Here is a 17805-nt window from a genome sequence, read left to right on the forward strand (position 1 = left end):
AACTCTTACTAATAAGAAGTTTCTAAAATGTGAATTAGAATAAGTATTTTCATGAAAAAAGCTTAGACAGTTTTCAGAATTCAGAAACTGACATACTAAAAATCTTGTTTATTTTTCTTTTTATTTATAGACACTAACGTTAAAACTATCCATTATGATTTAAATCAGAACCTCTGCTTTACTCTATCACAGCTCTAAAGTTACTATTTATCATATTGGTATTCTAGGAACAAAATGGGATAAAAGAAAAGAGGCAATTTAGTACCGTCTTTTCCGACATGAAATAAGAGAGTCCTCATCTCTGCTTGAACCCAGTAGTTTGTGATTATTGAAATACATATTATAAAATGTCTATATACTTTGTAGTTTTAAGCAAATGGTTATGATTATTGCTTTTTCTCACATTTAAAAACCAAATTTATTTTATACATGAAGACATATTTCCAAAGAAGTTTTAGTCTCTATAAAAATGAATATTTAATAGAAACTGATAATATTCTCTTATGTATTGGAATTATTAGGTTTGAAGAAATAAAATGTTACTTAAATCTACTACTTTTAACAACACTGTAGCGTTTATTGGTTTTGCAATAAAAGAATTATAGAAAATAGCTGTGATATTACTTTTTATGTTTCATATTGAAAGTAGGTAAAGTAATTTCTAAGCAGTGGGTCATTATCATTCATAACTAACCATACTCAGCAGTTAGGCTTTTAACTGCTGATATCATTTTGGGTTTTTTTAGGAAAAATGATATATGTTATTTAATGTTTAAAGATAAGCTGTTGCAAAAATTATTTTTTGCTGACAACTTTGCCCTAAACAAACTTAGTCAATATGAACGAGAAGTTTTAAAATAAGTTTGCTAAGAGAAAAAAATCTGAATTAAATTTTTCAATCATATCCTCAGTCAATATACTAAGAAATCAAGTATTGTTTCTAATCTACTATCAAAGGGCGGTTCAGTCTAGGAAAGTTCATGTGAACCCTTTAAAAATTCTCCTTTTAGAAAATTCCTCACTAGCTCTTGACTGTGCCATACTCAACACAGGTAATTTTCAATGGTACAAGCACTGTCTCCCTATAGTGGAGGCTTTAAAATGTAGGAAATTTCTGGAATGTTGGCACAATGGCTTCTCCAGAGAAAGGGGCTGAATGACAGATGGTGAAAGGCCAAGCATTACTTTCCTCTTTTCTCCACTGTTCCTGTTCCCAACTCACAAGGATTTATAGAGTCAGTGAGGAGCCTTTGAAGTGCCTGAGATATTCCCTGAGGACCAAGCTATAATCCCTAAATCCCCATTTACATCAGATCTCCAGAGCAACTTTTTTTTTTTTTTTTTGGTAGGATTTAAAAATAGAACACTTTTCCTAAACAATGAAATAAAATTAAAGTTGTTTTTGCTAGGCCCTTTCTTCAGGAATCCTTGAAACTAAAAACTATTTTCCAATTAAGATATATTTTGGCCATCCTTGGGAGTACCCACAGGTAATATCAGCTCAAGTTAACATGCCTAAAGGACTGTCTAAGGGATTACTACCTTTGTCTTTAGAATTCCATGTGATTTTCCTACCACCAATGTGTGGTCACTGCCAAATTCCCACCTATACCCTCGACATGCTGTGAAAGTTGACAGATATCCCGTGCTTCATGTGTAAATTCCTGCAACTTTTCTGGATTAAAATCTAGTAGTACTTATTAAAATACTTAAGATTATCAACTGACCAATTCTTGGTTATAACATCTAAAAATATAAAGTTGTAAAAAGATTCATCTTTGGGAATATTCCTATTAGCAGTATTTATTATTGTGAAAAATGGTGAGAACTTAAATATCGAAATTTAGTTTAGTATTACATAAAGTTATAGTCTTTCCATATGATAAAGCAATATACATGCACTAGCAACGATATTGCAGAGTATTTTATGCTATGGAAAAAAACATGTTATATGTTGTTAAGGGAGTTCTTTGGGACACAAAACTAAATCACTCTGATCTCATTTTGTTTTATTAAAAAAAAGTCAAAATTTTTATCCAATTGTATATATAATTAAGTACAGCAAAAGCCTACAAGGCTTATTTCCTGAGACTGCTTGCTGTTTTAGAAGTGTTAGAACATTTATTTTCCACCCTTTTTGTAAAGTTTTCTAAAATAATAAAATTCAATTTCTTATAATGAATATTGATTATTCTTCAGTAAAAGAAAAGTTAATGTTATTAAATACCTTGTCTGTCCTACATCAACTGTCTAAGTAGGTACATGGTATCACATATATTTAATAAATATTTTCTCCATTCCTAGATTTTTGGAATATACATCTTTCATATGATTCTGCTTTTTTATATTTTCCCCTGAAAGTTTTGCTGTGAATTAATTCTCCAAGGAGAAGGTGACAACCTCACAGTCCCACAACTTAAATACTATCTAACACTGATGCTCCCAAATACATTCCTTCTGCTCTGTGGCTGCCCCCGAGCTCTTGTTGTCCCTCTCGGGAGTCTGAGGCATTTCAAATGTTACAGAACAATAACTAATCAACCCCAACAACTTAAATCCCAGACTTACTCCATTTCCAGAATTCCTTGTTTCATTTAATGACACTATCACCCCACCAAGGGTAGTTCTTACCCTTGTTCTCTCCCTCTCTATCCCATTTCCAATCCATCAACAAATCTTAATTAACTCTCCTTCCAGTATTTATTGAAATCTCCCAGCTTCTCATGGTGACCACTCTTCTTATTCTAGTCCCAATCACCACGATCTTTTGCCTTTGTTGCTTACTTCCTCTATTTTTGCTCTTCTTCTACTTTGGTCCATTTTCCAAAGTGAAGACTAAATTATCTTTATGAAACATTAATTAAATTATATCACTCTCTCCCTACAGTCTTTGGTTTCCCATCCCACTTAGGATAAAATCTAAACTCCCTGCAGGGTCTACCAAATTCCCCTTAATTCAGAATATATCTCTCTTTCTCTCCCCTTCACTCACTCTCTTGTGGCCACATGCCCTTCTGTTTGTTTTGTGAATACAATAAACCTATTTCTACCACAGGTCCTTCGAACATAGTATTCCTTTTGCCCCACACACAGTTCTCCCGGATTTTTCAGATTCCCTTCTTCTCCTTCTTCAGTATCAACCCAAACATCCCCCTTTTGGTGGCCTCTATGGGGACACTCTTCTTAAGTACCTTTTCCTACATCATACCATTTTGTTTTCTTTCTGTCAGCTACAGTTATTGTACTTACATATTTTTTCCTAGAATGTAAATCTCATGTGAACAGAGTTGTGTCAGCTTTGTTCACCCCTTTAACTTGAGTGCCTTGTACAGATGAAGGTCCATAGTAGAAACTTAATAAGTACTGGTTGAATATTTTGAATAAATTAATTATTAAGACTTTAAATTGGAGAGGGAGACAAACCATGAGAGTCTGTGGACTCTGAGAAACAAACTGAGGGTTTTGGAGGGGGGTGGGGCTGGGTGAGCCTGGTGGTGGGTATTATGAAGGGCATGTATTGCATGGAGCACTGGGTGTGACGCATAAACAATGAATACTGGAACACTGAAAAGAAATAAAATAAAATAAAATAAAATAAAATAAAATAAAATAAAATGGAAAAATAAGATATTTAAAAAGTACCATTTTTCAAAGCAAAGTTCGTACCCACTTGTTTAGTGACTGTAATTACAGAGGTTACATGGTAGAAAATGAGGTGCTGCTCAATGAGAGGCCAAAAAGAAAGGTGTTTGGAGGCTAATGAATGGAGCCAATTTTTGCTAATAAATGTGGTTGGCTTCTTTCCATATATTTAACAGGGGAAAAGGACAAGAGGAACATTAGTTTATCCTTATGATGACAGATGTCATTTTCACTATTAAATGCACTTAATACCCACCACAATAAGAAAGATGGAATTCTGTGGAAACATAAATAAGTGATCATCTAAATCTACAGATTTAGATTCTGAAATATAGTCCTACCTTTACTTCCTCCCTTTGTCTCACACTCCTCCCAAATTAAGAAGTTATCGCTTATAGAAAACAATTTTCTGAAACTTTTCAGACCTGACACTGTGCTAGGTCTTTATAATTCCTCCTTGATAGTGACAGTATAATAGCCATCCCCACAAGGGCACACATGTATGATTAGCAGTCAGAAGTCTAGCAAAATCAAAAACATCTCTTCATCTTCGGGACAGCTGGTTTAGGAGAGAACATGTTCTAAGCCATTAAAGGTGAATATTTTCACGACACCTGTACAAAATGACTTTCTGCTATCTTCTCTAAAAACCCAAATTTCAATCCTCATCCTATAGCCTTTAAGAGATAGACCTCAAAGGTAGCATTTTATATCATATCCTTTTATAGTCCTGGAACAAAACTTGAGCATGAATAATTAGAGATCTGTACACTCATAGGAAGATGAAAGAATTGGGTTCAATTTAACACAGGAGCTAAAAAAAAAAAAAAAATAAGTGGAATTATTTCCCTCTGCCATCTTGAAAATGATACGGCTTTAAAACCAATGAAAGAAGAAGACTGATGTTCTGTTGGATGGGCTACATACCAGCAAACCCTCTTCCTAAGAGTTTTTATAAACCTTTATATTTTGACTATCCACTTATTTCTTTGTGAATATGTTTTCTTGTATCTGTAGACTCTTTCCTATATAGCAGCTCCAGCCTCATTACTTATAACGAGGTTTCCATCAGCTTTCATCATGTGTATGTTCCACAAAGTTTGAACCCGCACCTACTGGACAAGTGTATTTACATATTTCTACATTACACACACGTGCCATCGCATTGTTATCTATATTATACACTTTCCTACAACCGAATAAATTAACATAATGAGTAGCATAAATAGACACTGAAGTTCATTTTTCCTTCCTGCCGTCCAGTGGATTGGTTTGTGCACTCTCTGGGGGAATGCTTAGCCCACTTTGGAGACCCCTAAGATTTTATCTCAAAGAGAAGAACCGATTCTCTTGATCTTATGAGCAATGTGCACTAGAATTTCGAATAGTCTAGATCTGCATACCTCATTATACCATGTTACAGTGCACGATGCTATGAGGTGCCAGCGAGACCAGGCATTTGTTCCTCCAGCTGCAGGTAATGGTGTTGGCTGCTGGTAACTCAGAGCGAAGGTAACACTCCCCTGCCTCCACCCTAATAGCCCTCATCCAATTACTGGTCCAATAACCTACCTCCTTGTTTCAATTCAGGTCAACTGGAAAGCACTGTCCTAGCTTCAGAGTTCCTACTGGATTCAGAAGAAGATTCCATTATTACTGCAAATATGGTTCAATTGCTTTCTCTCTCTCTACAGCGCTACTTCCTCTAGTCCTTTACTGACGGCAAAGGCACCCTGCCAGAAATCTCCTGCACACAGGTCTTTGTTCCAGAGTCTCTTATGTGTTGAGTTCCTAATAGATTGTTTATTGAGCCATTAGCAATTCAAGTATTAATAAAATATCCTAAATCTTACTGAGCCCCCATTTGGTTCTCACTGAGTCAAGATTAATTTCACCTGGAGGTCTTCTTTGTTCTTCTTACTATGGAAAATCAAGGCTCCAAAAATTGGACAGGAAGAGTGACCTCCTTCTTCTAAATGCCTAAGTGACATTTACTGATTGGCTTAATATCACTGCTTCTGAGGACAACAGATCTCCATCCAGATCTTAGCCATTCTGCCCCAGGCTGTGGTCTAGCTCGTACTGCTCACTCTGATACTTCCATCAATGTCACTTTAGCTCCTGACACAATCCTGGTACCACTCAGGTTCAAGAACTGTCAGAGCACTTGGCCTACTAGCAGCATAAGGCAACTATCTACTTTACCTGAGAGGTCTCTCTCTGAGAGAATTGGTTTAACTCACTAGAGGCTATGAGGTTTAACTCACTAGTAGTCACAACATCACTTTTCTCCTACACTTTCTCAATGGAACTTACTTTTGGTTCTGCCATCGACGGTGACAGCTATGCTTTCCCAATGCACCAGTCATAGAATAGCCAAAGTAATCATTATTGTCTCCTGGAAGGGAGAGATCTATGGCGTTGGACATAGGGCCTTTAATGTTTACATTTCCTCTGGTCAAGACACAGACTTTCATAAAAAAGGAACCCTAAGAAGTGGGCCTACATAAACTCAAATTTTGCAGAACAACTATGAACAGCATAACAATGACTCTAGTTTTGTTTTGTTTTGTTTTGTTTTAGAGAGAGAGAGAATGTGTGCCTGTGTGAGTCAGGGGGAGAGAAGGGTGGGCAGAGGGAGAGAGAGAATCCCAAGCAGGGTCTGTGCCCAGTGTAGAGGCCCACATGAGGCTCAATCTTATGACCTGAGATCATGACTTTAGCCAAAATCGATTTGGATGCTTAACCTACTGAGACATCCAAGCACCCCAGAGTATTTTAATATTCATAAAAACTCAGTACTGTTTAGGTATAGTTTCTGATATAGAATATCAGAACTATCCATCCAAGGCTTTACTTAGAAAAAATGAGAATATATGCATAGATAAATTGTTATAAAAAGATGAATCCTAAAAAAATAGTCCTCCTTAGCCCAAACTCCAATAGATGAAGAATGGAGGGTTGCCATTATAGCATGTAACATAATATTTGATTCTAATTAAAATATTAGTTCAATGAAATGCTCTTTTGATAGACATTTACATGCTTCATATACTATATATTAAAAATAGTAGTACACACTTGATTACAGTTTATTAAGGATAAAACATAAGTATTTCATAAATAGTCATTAGGTAGATTATAAGATAATATGCAAAAGGTGATACAGGAAATAAATACAAAAATGCATTATTGTTCATTTATGACTTACCTTTTATTAAAACTGGAGCAAAACCCCTCATAGCAAGGCTCAGAGAGTTACCTGAAAAGCGACTCCAGTGTCTCCTATGGTCTGTGTTTTCTCTAATTGTCACAGCAGTCCCCATGTCTAACTTCATTCATTGGGGATAAAGCTTATCCTAAGATTTTCACTATACCTTGAAATTGTGAGGCTGTGCCTCCTTTTCACAGATACAGACTGCCCTCAATTAAGATATGACTGTACATTGATTCTGTACGAAAATTTCTCAACAAAATATTTCTAAAACTCTTGATACAAATAATTTATTCCAATACTCATGTTTAGGTAGGACCATCAAATAGGATTAGTAGATTTATCACATGTAATGGAAAGCAACCACTTATTATTTACCATTGATTATACCAATAAGTAGAGTATCTGGACTTACCTGAATAACATGCTTCAGTTTATCAATAATTTGATTTATCACGGGATCAGTTCCTCTGACTTTGACTTCGGGATTTCCAGACTGGGCTTTGATTCCATTGCCAACCACACGCTGAGTATAGCTAACAAAGAGAAAAGTGGAAGATACGAGACTTAGCAACCTGCCAGAATATTATCTGCCACAACCATTTGAACATACTTGAGCTCAGAGTCTTACTCTTTTAAGAGTGTACAATATATATATGTTTTTCTTGGAACAGACCCTGGCCCAACTGCACCATTTTTTTGGTAAAATGCTTACCATGCAAATATAAACTATTCTAATGTTTCTCTCCCAAAAGACGTAACCAAAAATTAATTGTTTTTTTTTCTTTTAGGATTTTATTTATTTATTTGACAGACAGAGATCACAAGTAGGCAGAGAGGCAGGCTGAGAGAGAGGGGGAAGCAGGCTCCCTGCTGAGCAGAGAGCCCGGTGTGAGGCTCGATTCCAGGACCCCGGGATCATGACCTGAGCTGAAGGCAGAGGCTTTAACCCACTGAGCCACTCAGGCGCCCCAATTAATTGTGTTTTAATATTATTTATTAATATACTAAAGAAAGCTACTATACATCCTAATTCATTACCAGATTTTGCTGAATTACGCATATGTCTGAATCCATATTATCTGGGTCAATTTATTTTATTTTATATAATATATAAATGAGTCCCAATGCTATTTTTTACATATTGGACTATAAAAGTCAAAACTATGAACATCATAAATAACTAAAACTGGCAAAATATTTTGCAAGCAGAAAAAAACTACAATCTTTCATCAACATTTATCTGAACAAGGATCTAGTAAATCATGTTGTATGTAATAGGCGGTCTTCACAGGTGGTTAAAGTCATTGCAAATCACTATCTTCCTAAAATGATAATTTAGATTCATCAGTCACAATGCTAGGAATAAAGGAGATGTTCAGTATGCTATTGGAATAGCTAGAAGGAATGGTATCTGCCATGTGAGAGGTGAGGGATAACATGAGTAGTAAACACTGAGCATGTGGAGAAGTCCGTCTGAATTAAGACACTTGGGGGAGAATTAAAGAAGTTATAGCTTGTGTTAGCCCTTGAAGTATTAAGGGAAGAATAGGCCTGAGATGGTAGAGTTAATGTAAACTCCAGAGCAAAGGGTGACATCCCAGCAGGAGAAATGGCAAAGGCATATGAATAACACACACAGGGAAGAATCGCTAGGGTTCTATTTACAAAGAGTACAAATAGGGAAAAGTAAGAGATAGGAGGCCATGCCCTGGACATTCCATACTCTTTCCATTTAAGACTCTCCTCTGAGTAATCTATTTAAATAGAAGTCATGATAAAGTGGCCTCAGAGACTTTTCAGCAAGCATTTTCACATTACGCTTAATGTAATATTTCTTCCCTCTATTTGAGCAGAGTATCACAGCTATCCACATGAACCCTCTGGACCTTCCACAGCAATGGAAGCTCTTTGAAAAGGTGAAAGGAGGTTCCACTATTGAGAATATGGCCATACAAAAGAAGTTTTAAGGAATATCCAATTCCTCCCCAAATTCAGCATGCCCAGTGATTAATTTCTACAAGTGGGTCAAACAATTACCAACTAGATCCTTCCAATTAAATGATGGAAATTTTTTAAATCGATATCAGTTGCACATGACAAAAATAATGATATTAATATCTTTTTTATTTTTAAAACAACCTTGAACCCACTTCTTAATGCAGAAATAGAGGGGTATATAGTTAGGTATTCCAGTATGCATTAGGGATTTGGCAATATATACCAATAACAATAGAAGAAAATCAATTATACAAATCTATTGATGTGTAATAATATCATTTATTTAGAAGGAATTAAGTAAACTATAAATATTAAACTTTTCTTAACTCTTCTGTAGCATTATTATATTTTTCTTTCAAATATTTCAAGCAGATTGCACATGTGGCTCCTTTATTGTATTTATTATTAATAATGATGAATAATATGGACAAATGGACAAGTTTGTCCATTTGTGGACAATGCATGTCCTAAGTGGACAAATGCATGTTTATGATCCAGGCATTGTTTTAAATACTTTCATTGGAGTTTGTCAGTTTATTCACATGATAATCATTTGTTGAGGGCATGAGAATGTGCCTATAGACCTCGAAGCACAGGAAATTTAATTGACTAAGTGTACCCGCTGCTTTGCTCTGAAATCTATTTCTGCACCTGCCCCCAACCAATCACTGTGTTCAGGAGGGATACTAATGCAGAACCATCAGTGGAAGACAGAGGGCTCCTCTGACAGCCAAGTTTGTCTCAGGATTCCCTGAAACCCTTGCTAACCTTTCCTTGGGCTGTAGGTCATGCTTGAACGCTCCACTCAAATTTCTTACCCCTCCCCTTCACTCTGGGTCACAAGTGCTTCATGACTAACAGCTTTACCAGCCTTACTCATTTCCACCCCATTTGCTTGGATAGGCATTTCCCTTAAGAAAACCCTCTTGTGTTTAATTCCTTTTTGTCATCTGCTTCTTGGAGAATCCAGACTAATACATCATACAATATTTACATTATAAGGATTCCCACTCTACAGATTGGGGATCTAGGATCTGACTATGTTCAGTAACTTTCCCAATGCAACATTTTGTTAACTGCGCAGCAAGGGTGTGAATCCAGGGAACATGAGCTCCAAAATACAATCACTCAATAATTATTAATGAAAACTCCCGAAATCAACTAATATAATCTGGAAATACAATCAGTTTTGTGCAAAGCATTTTTTTTCTTTTTGTAATTTTTTTCCTGTAACTATAGCATTTTCAAATATTTTACTACTTATAACTAGAAAAGGATATACTATTTTCTTAAAAAATCACAATGAACAGTTGTATACTGCCAGCTAAAGAGTGACGTAATGCTTGATAGAGGGTTGAAATAATAGATGGCAAATTTGCTATAAGATTCCCCTATTTCTCTAGAAACACAGATATAATATGAGCAATGAAAACTTAGTCTCATCTCTCAATTTTAAATACAGTAAAACTTTACACAATAAAGGTTTGAGCTCTCTGGGTCCACTTATACGTGGATTTTTTTTTTTTTATACATGGATTTTTTTTTTCAATAAATACAGTACTATAAATATATTTTCTCTTCCTAATTATTTTCTTAACAATATTTTATTTTCTCTAGCCTACTTTATTGTAAGAATAGAGTATATAATACATATACAAAGTATGTGCCAATCAACTGTTACCGGTAAGGCTTCTGGTCAGCTACAAGCTATTTGTAGTTTCAGAAGAGTCAAAAGTCATACATTGATTTTTGACAATGCCCCTAACCCCCATATTCTTCATAGGTCAGTTGTAAACTACTTTGGTTGCATCTTGGTTTATGTATAGACCATGAACGTTCTTTCAAGATGCAGGAATGTCATGTCACAGTAATCTGAAGAACTTCCCATTTTTTATTCTTAACTGTCACAGTTGATAGCACAGATAAATTTTATCACAATTACAAATGATCAAGAATCTCATTCCAACCTAGTGTATTATTCACTAGTTCAATATCACTATTCTTACATTATTACTTAAATAAGGAAAAATACTCCAGCATGGCATTTAAGATACTTCAAGTGAAAAATAATCTTTAAAAACCAGTTTTTCTTTCCTTTTTTTTTTTTAAATAAGGTTAAGAAGAATCACAATGCAATAGCAGTACATACATACCAGAATAGTTTAAAGGAAAAAGACAGATGATACCAAGGGTTGGCATGGACATGGACCAGTTGGAGCCCTCTCTCTTTGTGGATGAGTGTGTAAACTAATGTAAGCCACTATTTGACATGTATACTAAAGCTAACAATCCCATGGTCCTGGGGATATACTCAGCAATGTTTACTGAAAGACAGCTATAAGAATGCTCAGGGAAGTATTACTCTAAATAGCCTCACCCAGGCACCTGGGTGGCTCATTTGGTTAAGCAACTGCCTCTGGCTCAGGTCATGATCCTGGAGTCCCAGGATCAAGCCCCGCATTGGGCTCTCTGATCAGCAGGGAGTCTGCTTCTCCCGCTGACCTCTCTCCTCTCACGCTTTCTCTCTCTCTAATAAATAAATAAATAAAATCTTTAAATAGCCCCAACCAATGTCCATAAGCATTAAGATGGGAAAATAAATGGTAGTATATTTATATAATGATATACTATATAGCAATGAGAATGAATGAATTTAACTATATACAATATCTTGTAGGTTAATGCTAAATGAAAGAAGCTAGGTATAGAATATACTCTATGACCCCATCTATGAAAGTTTGACAATAAATCAATGTTCTAATTCACCATAAGTGCTACTTTAGGAGATACAGTCTAGAAGGTTGAAGTGGATTTCTGGGGTTCTAGTAATATATTCCTTGATTTGGGTCCTGGTTACACAAGAATGCTCATTTTGTATGAAAAAAAAAAACTGAATTGTACAGTTAAGATTTGAATATTTCATTGTTTGTTTGTATTTTCAACCCAAATCAAACACTTACATTAAAAACTCCTCATCCTCTTTGTCTTAAAATGTATACAACAGACAAATTTTCACTGAACCCTGTATAAATAAAAGATCCACACAAGTATTTTTAACATGGGCTAAATGCTTTTGTCATCACTAAATGAGTAATTTAGGATCTTAGTTTGATATAAAAACTTACTCCCTGCTGTCTTTACTTTGCATGCAAAATATATGGTTTCTTAATCAAATAAAATTTTTCTAACAAAGACTTTTTGAGTTTTTTATTATGAAATTTTAATAAATCATTAAATCACATTTTCCTCCTAAATGTACCAGTAATGGATAAAACATTTCAAGGATCCCTACAGAGGTTTCTTGACTTGAAAAATTGCTTGCATTTCAACTAGAAGAATGGAATAAAACACACATCCCAAAAAAAAAAAAAAAAAAAAGAGGCACATTTTTTTGTAATAGACCCACCATCTGGGCTTATTTCTTCTAAGCAGGTTGGGTAATAGATGACAGCAGTTTAATAGGAATACTCACTCCCCAAGTACAACTTGCTTTTCATTAGTATGGAAAAAAAGGCAAGCCCTGATATATTTATATTCTATAAAGATGTTTTAAAATGATGATTAACAAGATTCCAATTCTCTTTGTGTTCAACATATGAAATATTAAAAAGAAGTGCTAATAAATCCACACAGTATGTCATTAGGAAGTCATTTCTCCTGACTCTACTGACATTTCTTATTGGAAACTCATGTCATGCCCTACTAGTTGATATTAATTTCACTTTATTTAGAATGCAGTTGAATTTGTTTCAGTTTCACATCAAAAGTATGGTATATTGACATGCACTTATACAATGTCAGGTGGAAAAAATATTTGGGATCTGACCCTGGAATTCATTACAAAACCCTTAGAGTTATCGGTCTTAGAAGTCTTTGATAATGTCACTGGGACAGGATATAAGAAGGATATAAGAACTTCAAAATTAAGACAAAATGAGTAAAATACCCAGACATCATCACCATCTCTGTTGGAGGTTAAAGAGTGAGAATGGGGACCATGATGGTGGAAATAGTTATAGTAGTATTAATGGACATTTCATTTGTTTGCCTATTGCTTTTTTATATGACTTGGCTAGGTGATTATATATTAAAATTCCTTGAGTTTTCCAGAGTTTTGAGTCTCCTAAATCCTAGAAGGCAAAACACTGGAATGTCTTTGGCTCTGGCAAATACTGTGCTATCTTGGGTAAAAAGGTCTGGGAAGAACATTCTATGTATTGTATTGATCAATGAACTTCTTCAACAACAAATTTTCCTTTCAAACCATTTCTGGGCCTCCCTTCCTAGTTCTGGCAGCAAACACGAAAGTTAAGTACCACAGGTATTTTTGTGTGTCAATCTGTCCCAAATATTTGGGTAACACTAGACACGAGTGTGGCTCTGTATACATGCAGCTTCTATGTAACATTTCTCTTCTACAGCAAAGGTCTTAATCTTTGAAATCTCAGAATTGAAAGAAGTCATATGATTGATTTTATGTGCCAGATTTATGGGAATTACCTTTCACGGTAGGTAAGAGGCTTACAGGGAATTTAGAGAATGAAGACATCTATAGAATGATTAAACTTTTTGTGATCGCACTAACTACTTCCATTGTGGAGCCACAAACTATTTTTAAGTTAATCTCCACTATTTACTTGGCTTTATAATTACAGATAAATAGCGTCTTGATTTGAGATCTAGGTTTCTGAACTTAAATAATAAAGTCAAAATAAATAGAATTAATGGAGACCTTATTACAGTGTTTATTATTATTTATAGACAATTAATTTCCTACTGAGATATTGTACTTGTGATATCTTATGGATAACACTCATTAACATTATTTTAATAAGGTAAGGCCATGCTTTATTTAGTAGCCAAAAGAGAATGTTTAGAGCCCTACAACAAATAAAATATGAACATGTTTAGAAAGATTTAGAAAATAAGAACTCATTAAAGAATGGGTATTAATCAATCTTCATCATAACTTCTTCGATTGGCAAGGTATGTATTTGTGCTTGTCAGTTCAGGCAGGAGAATCACAAGGAGGCTGTTTCAAGATATTTTGTATGATGAGCAGCTGTGTGAACCTGAAAAATGATATTTCCTCATGAAAAACCAGTGACTACAAAAATTAGTGGTGTTTAGGGGGCTCTCATTTCAACAAACGTTGACTACCTAATAAAAATTCCATTAAAAGTAGATTTACCCCTAAGTAAAAAAGTAGTACATTCCTTAAGTTATTTCCTTTCTCCTAACCCTTCCCTGATCTTACCAAGAAACGATAAATACCTTAAGTATACCAAAGGTTCTGTTTTAATAGTTTTAAGTTTTTGAATTAAAAATTCAAAGCAAAGTCACCGAGGCAGCTCAGTGGGTAAGCCCCTGACTTTTTTTTTTTTTTTTTTTTTTAAGATTTTACTTCTTTATTTGAGAGAGAGAGAGAGAGAGAGATTGGGGGGGGGTGGCAAGGGAAAAGCAGACTCCCCACTGAGCAGGGTGCCCAATGCAGGGCTGGACCTCAGGAACCTGGGATCATGACCCAAACAAAAGGCAGATGCTTAACAACTGAGCCAACCAGGCACCCAAGCATCTGACTTTTGATCTCAGCTCAGGTGTTGATCTCAGGATTGTGAGTGTAAGTCCTTCAACAAGCTCCACACTGGACATGAAGCCTACTTAAAAAATAAAAATAAATAAATTAATTAAAAATTAAAATTCAAAGCAAATAATAATGGTTTGCTTCATAACTAATTACTTGAATTTTCTTTAAAAGTAACTGTCAAATTAAAATGATCAGTTCTAGGGTACTTGGATGGCTCATGCGGTTAAGTGTCTGCCTTCAGCTCAGATCATGACCTCAGGCTCCTGGGATTGAGGGGCTTCTTGCTCAGCAAGGAGTCTGCTTCTCCCTCTCCCTCTGCCCCTCCCCACTACTCATGTGCTCATGCTTGCTCTCTCTCTCTCTCTCAAATCAATAAAATATTTAAAATAAAATAAAATGATCAATTCTAGCTATCATCAATTGCACATACGGTTATGTGTGCTTACATATACACTTATGAAATGCTATACTAACATCTGTTTTCCAAGACACACATTTCAAAATTAAATTCTTCTTAGTAAGATATGGGCTCTCTTTCATGGATTCATGATAACTGATAGTTATCATTTTGCACTGATTTTCCATCTCACTTCACTGTTTGATAACATTATATGAAAGTAAAATATTATTTAAAGGATTGAATACTAATAAAGGCCATTTGAATCCAAAAAGCACTCAAAATTATTTGGGGTATAAATTTAATTTAATAACCTTTTATTAGGCATTACTAAATTCTAAAAGTTCATAACATCTTATACAGTTTTTTTAAATATAATTGACACCAACATTAATTAAATTGCTAATATAAAGTTACCAACTACATCATAAATACTTTAAAAAATTAGGGGCAAGGTACAATTCTACCAGGGTGCCTGGGTGGCTCAATGGGTTAAGCCTCTGCTTTCTGCTCAGGTTATGATCTCAGGGTCCTGGAATCGAGCCCTGCATCAGGCTCTCTGCTCAGCAGGTAGCCTGCTTCCTCCTCTCTTTCTGCCTGCCTCTCTGCTTACTTATGATCTCTGTCTGTCAAATAAATAAATAAAATCTTTAAAAAAATAAAAATAATTCTAGGACTACCAACATACCATCCAAACAAAAGTGCTAGGTAGTTCTAACCAACAGGTGACATAATAAAATCAAAGAGAAAGAACCTCTGAATTTCAGAGTGTACTGGTTTCCCAGGGCCACCATATTCAATCCACTACACAGAGTAATGTAAAGAAACGAAGTTACCTGTGTGATGACAGATTTCCCCTCGAATGTCAATTAATCATAGACTTTCCATATAAACCCTATCCTTGAAGTCATAATCTATTTTCTCCTAGGGAAATTTTAGTTACTATAAAATAATATTTATATTTCACAAGCTCATCTCTTAAATTATAGTTTGGGTTGTCCCCTTGTAACTCAGTCTCCCTTAAGAAAAATATTTTAATCCACTTTGGAAATTTTCAGTCCATAGTATCTAGCACCTCCTGTGTTTTAAATGACTCTTATCTTACTAGCAGAAGTAAACAATGCTATTGATAATTTCCTGTGTTCTAAATTCACATAAATAGGAAATATATCTTAAAATATAATTTTTTTCTCCTCTGAAGCAGTGGCCCAACCACCTGCTCTAAATGTTAAAGTTCCCTGAAAGCTAGGAAGGGCTAGTTTATTATGAAGGTGTTGACGGCTGATGCTTTGGGGACCCACACAGGCACACATAATAAATTTTAATCACACTTAATGCTAATGTGGTAGCCAGACTGTGACAATATTTAAATGCAACTAATTTCATTGAATTAGCTATACTCATGAAGCTAAACATAGGTGTTTGAATCTATATAAATGCCTCAAAAGAAATATGTTAGCTCTTCTCTTTTCTCTTTATCTTTTGTTTGATGCTTAAGAGTGAAAAGATTTTAACTCAGATCTTTATTGTTTGTTTCTTTTTGTTTTTATGTAACAACCAGCTTTCTTGTTTTATCACCATAAGACTGTAAGGGTCCTTAGCAGGTTACTGAATCTAGTACTCTGCTTTCAACAAGAAATACACCTATGCCAGGAACATAGTACTTGGCATTTATCTCTTGGCCTGTAGCCTCATAGATCTGTTGTCTGTCTTTAGTGACAGTAACATAAATTTAAAGCTGGAAAGGACCTTAGAGGTCATCTAGTCCAACTGAGCCATGTCTTAAAACAAATGAAGAGGTATGTTTATTTCATCATTTTGCACCTATGTACTATATATTTCCAGAAAAGACTTTGAGGCAGCTTAAAATAATAAAAGGCACAGACACTATAAAGCAAGGGCACTATGACAGAATAACAAAGGGAGACAGATGACAATGATAAAAGGAGACCTAGAAAAGAGACACTGCACTTCACCCTAAAACCCAACCCTAAGCCTCTTGATGGAGAAGGCCAAAAGGAAACTCACAATTCAAATAGCTCTCAATCAGCTAATGAAGGTCTATCTGCAAATGTCAGCAGCTGGGTCTCTCTAAACTCTCAGGCACAGCCCAAGAGTCTTTAGGTAACAGACAATGAGCAGTACAACCACAATTACCTTCAGTCGCAATTTCAAAAGTTTCAAAGGTGTTAAGCACACGATTCTTTTTTATGCGAATCTTTGTTAAGAGTTGCCTTTGTGATGTTAAATGTTAGTTCTGAGTAGGCATTTCTACTGGGACTTGGTTATCGGACTTGGTGAAAAATGTGGCCTTGGAGAACTTAGAAGAGCAGATGGTTAATATTTCCCTGAATTTATTTTTGTTTTTAATTGATATTTTATTTCACCACTCACAAAGAATATATTCTCTGGATAATGTAATGAAGCATCATAGACAAAAGAATTCAAGGTCAGAGTGACTTGAGATAAATCACAAGCAGAGGTCTGGTTGGAAGGACTGCACTGCCTCCACTACCCTCCGCAGCATAGAGGAATAGGATGGGCAATTTTACTAACAAAAGAACACCAGCGAGAGGGGAAAGGCAGGTGTAATGGTGAGACAAATCTTAACTGATGGACAGTTAAATGTTTTTTAATAGATTATTTCATCCTATGTTTACTGAGATCGTTTTCTTTTTTCTTCCCTCACTTTTGAAAAAATGTGTTTTGTCATTTTATAAAAGAAATTACTTAGTAGATTTAATTTCCAAAGTTTAAAGCAGACTCATCATCAATGTTCTAGAAATTGGATAGTCTTGATATGTGGTCTATGTGTTTTTGGATTGGCGATGGGAGCCTGGCATGGCAGTCAAAACTGCATTTTGTAACTCTTATTATGAACACTTGTCTGTCTGCTCTTATCTTAGGCATGATCAACCAATCACATAGGAATTAGGAAAAGCCAAGCATAATAACAAGAACTGA

At 35.2% G+C, this 17805-nt stretch overlaps 1 protein-coding gene across 1 annotated transcript in view; it reads right to left on the reverse strand.

Moving 5' to 3' along the window:
• Nucleotides 1-17805, reverse strand: part of GPC5 (glypican 5) — a 1102001-nt gene that overhangs the window by 908171 nt on the left and 176025 nt on the right. Inside the window, exon 4 of the mRNA XM_032864162.1 lies at nucleotides 7272-7392. Within this exon, the coding sequence (XP_032720053.1) occupies nucleotides 7272-7392 (121 nt within the window). The remainder of the gene's footprint in view (nucleotides 1-7271; nucleotides 7393-17805) is intronic.

This window comes from Lontra canadensis, unplaced genomic scaffold (assembly GCF_010015895.1).
Source record: "Lontra canadensis isolate GAN:19392208 unplaced genomic scaffold, GSC_riverotter_1.0 scaffold26, whole genome shotgun sequence".
NCBI lineage: Eukaryota > Metazoa > Chordata > Mammalia > Carnivora > Mustelidae > Lontra > Lontra canadensis.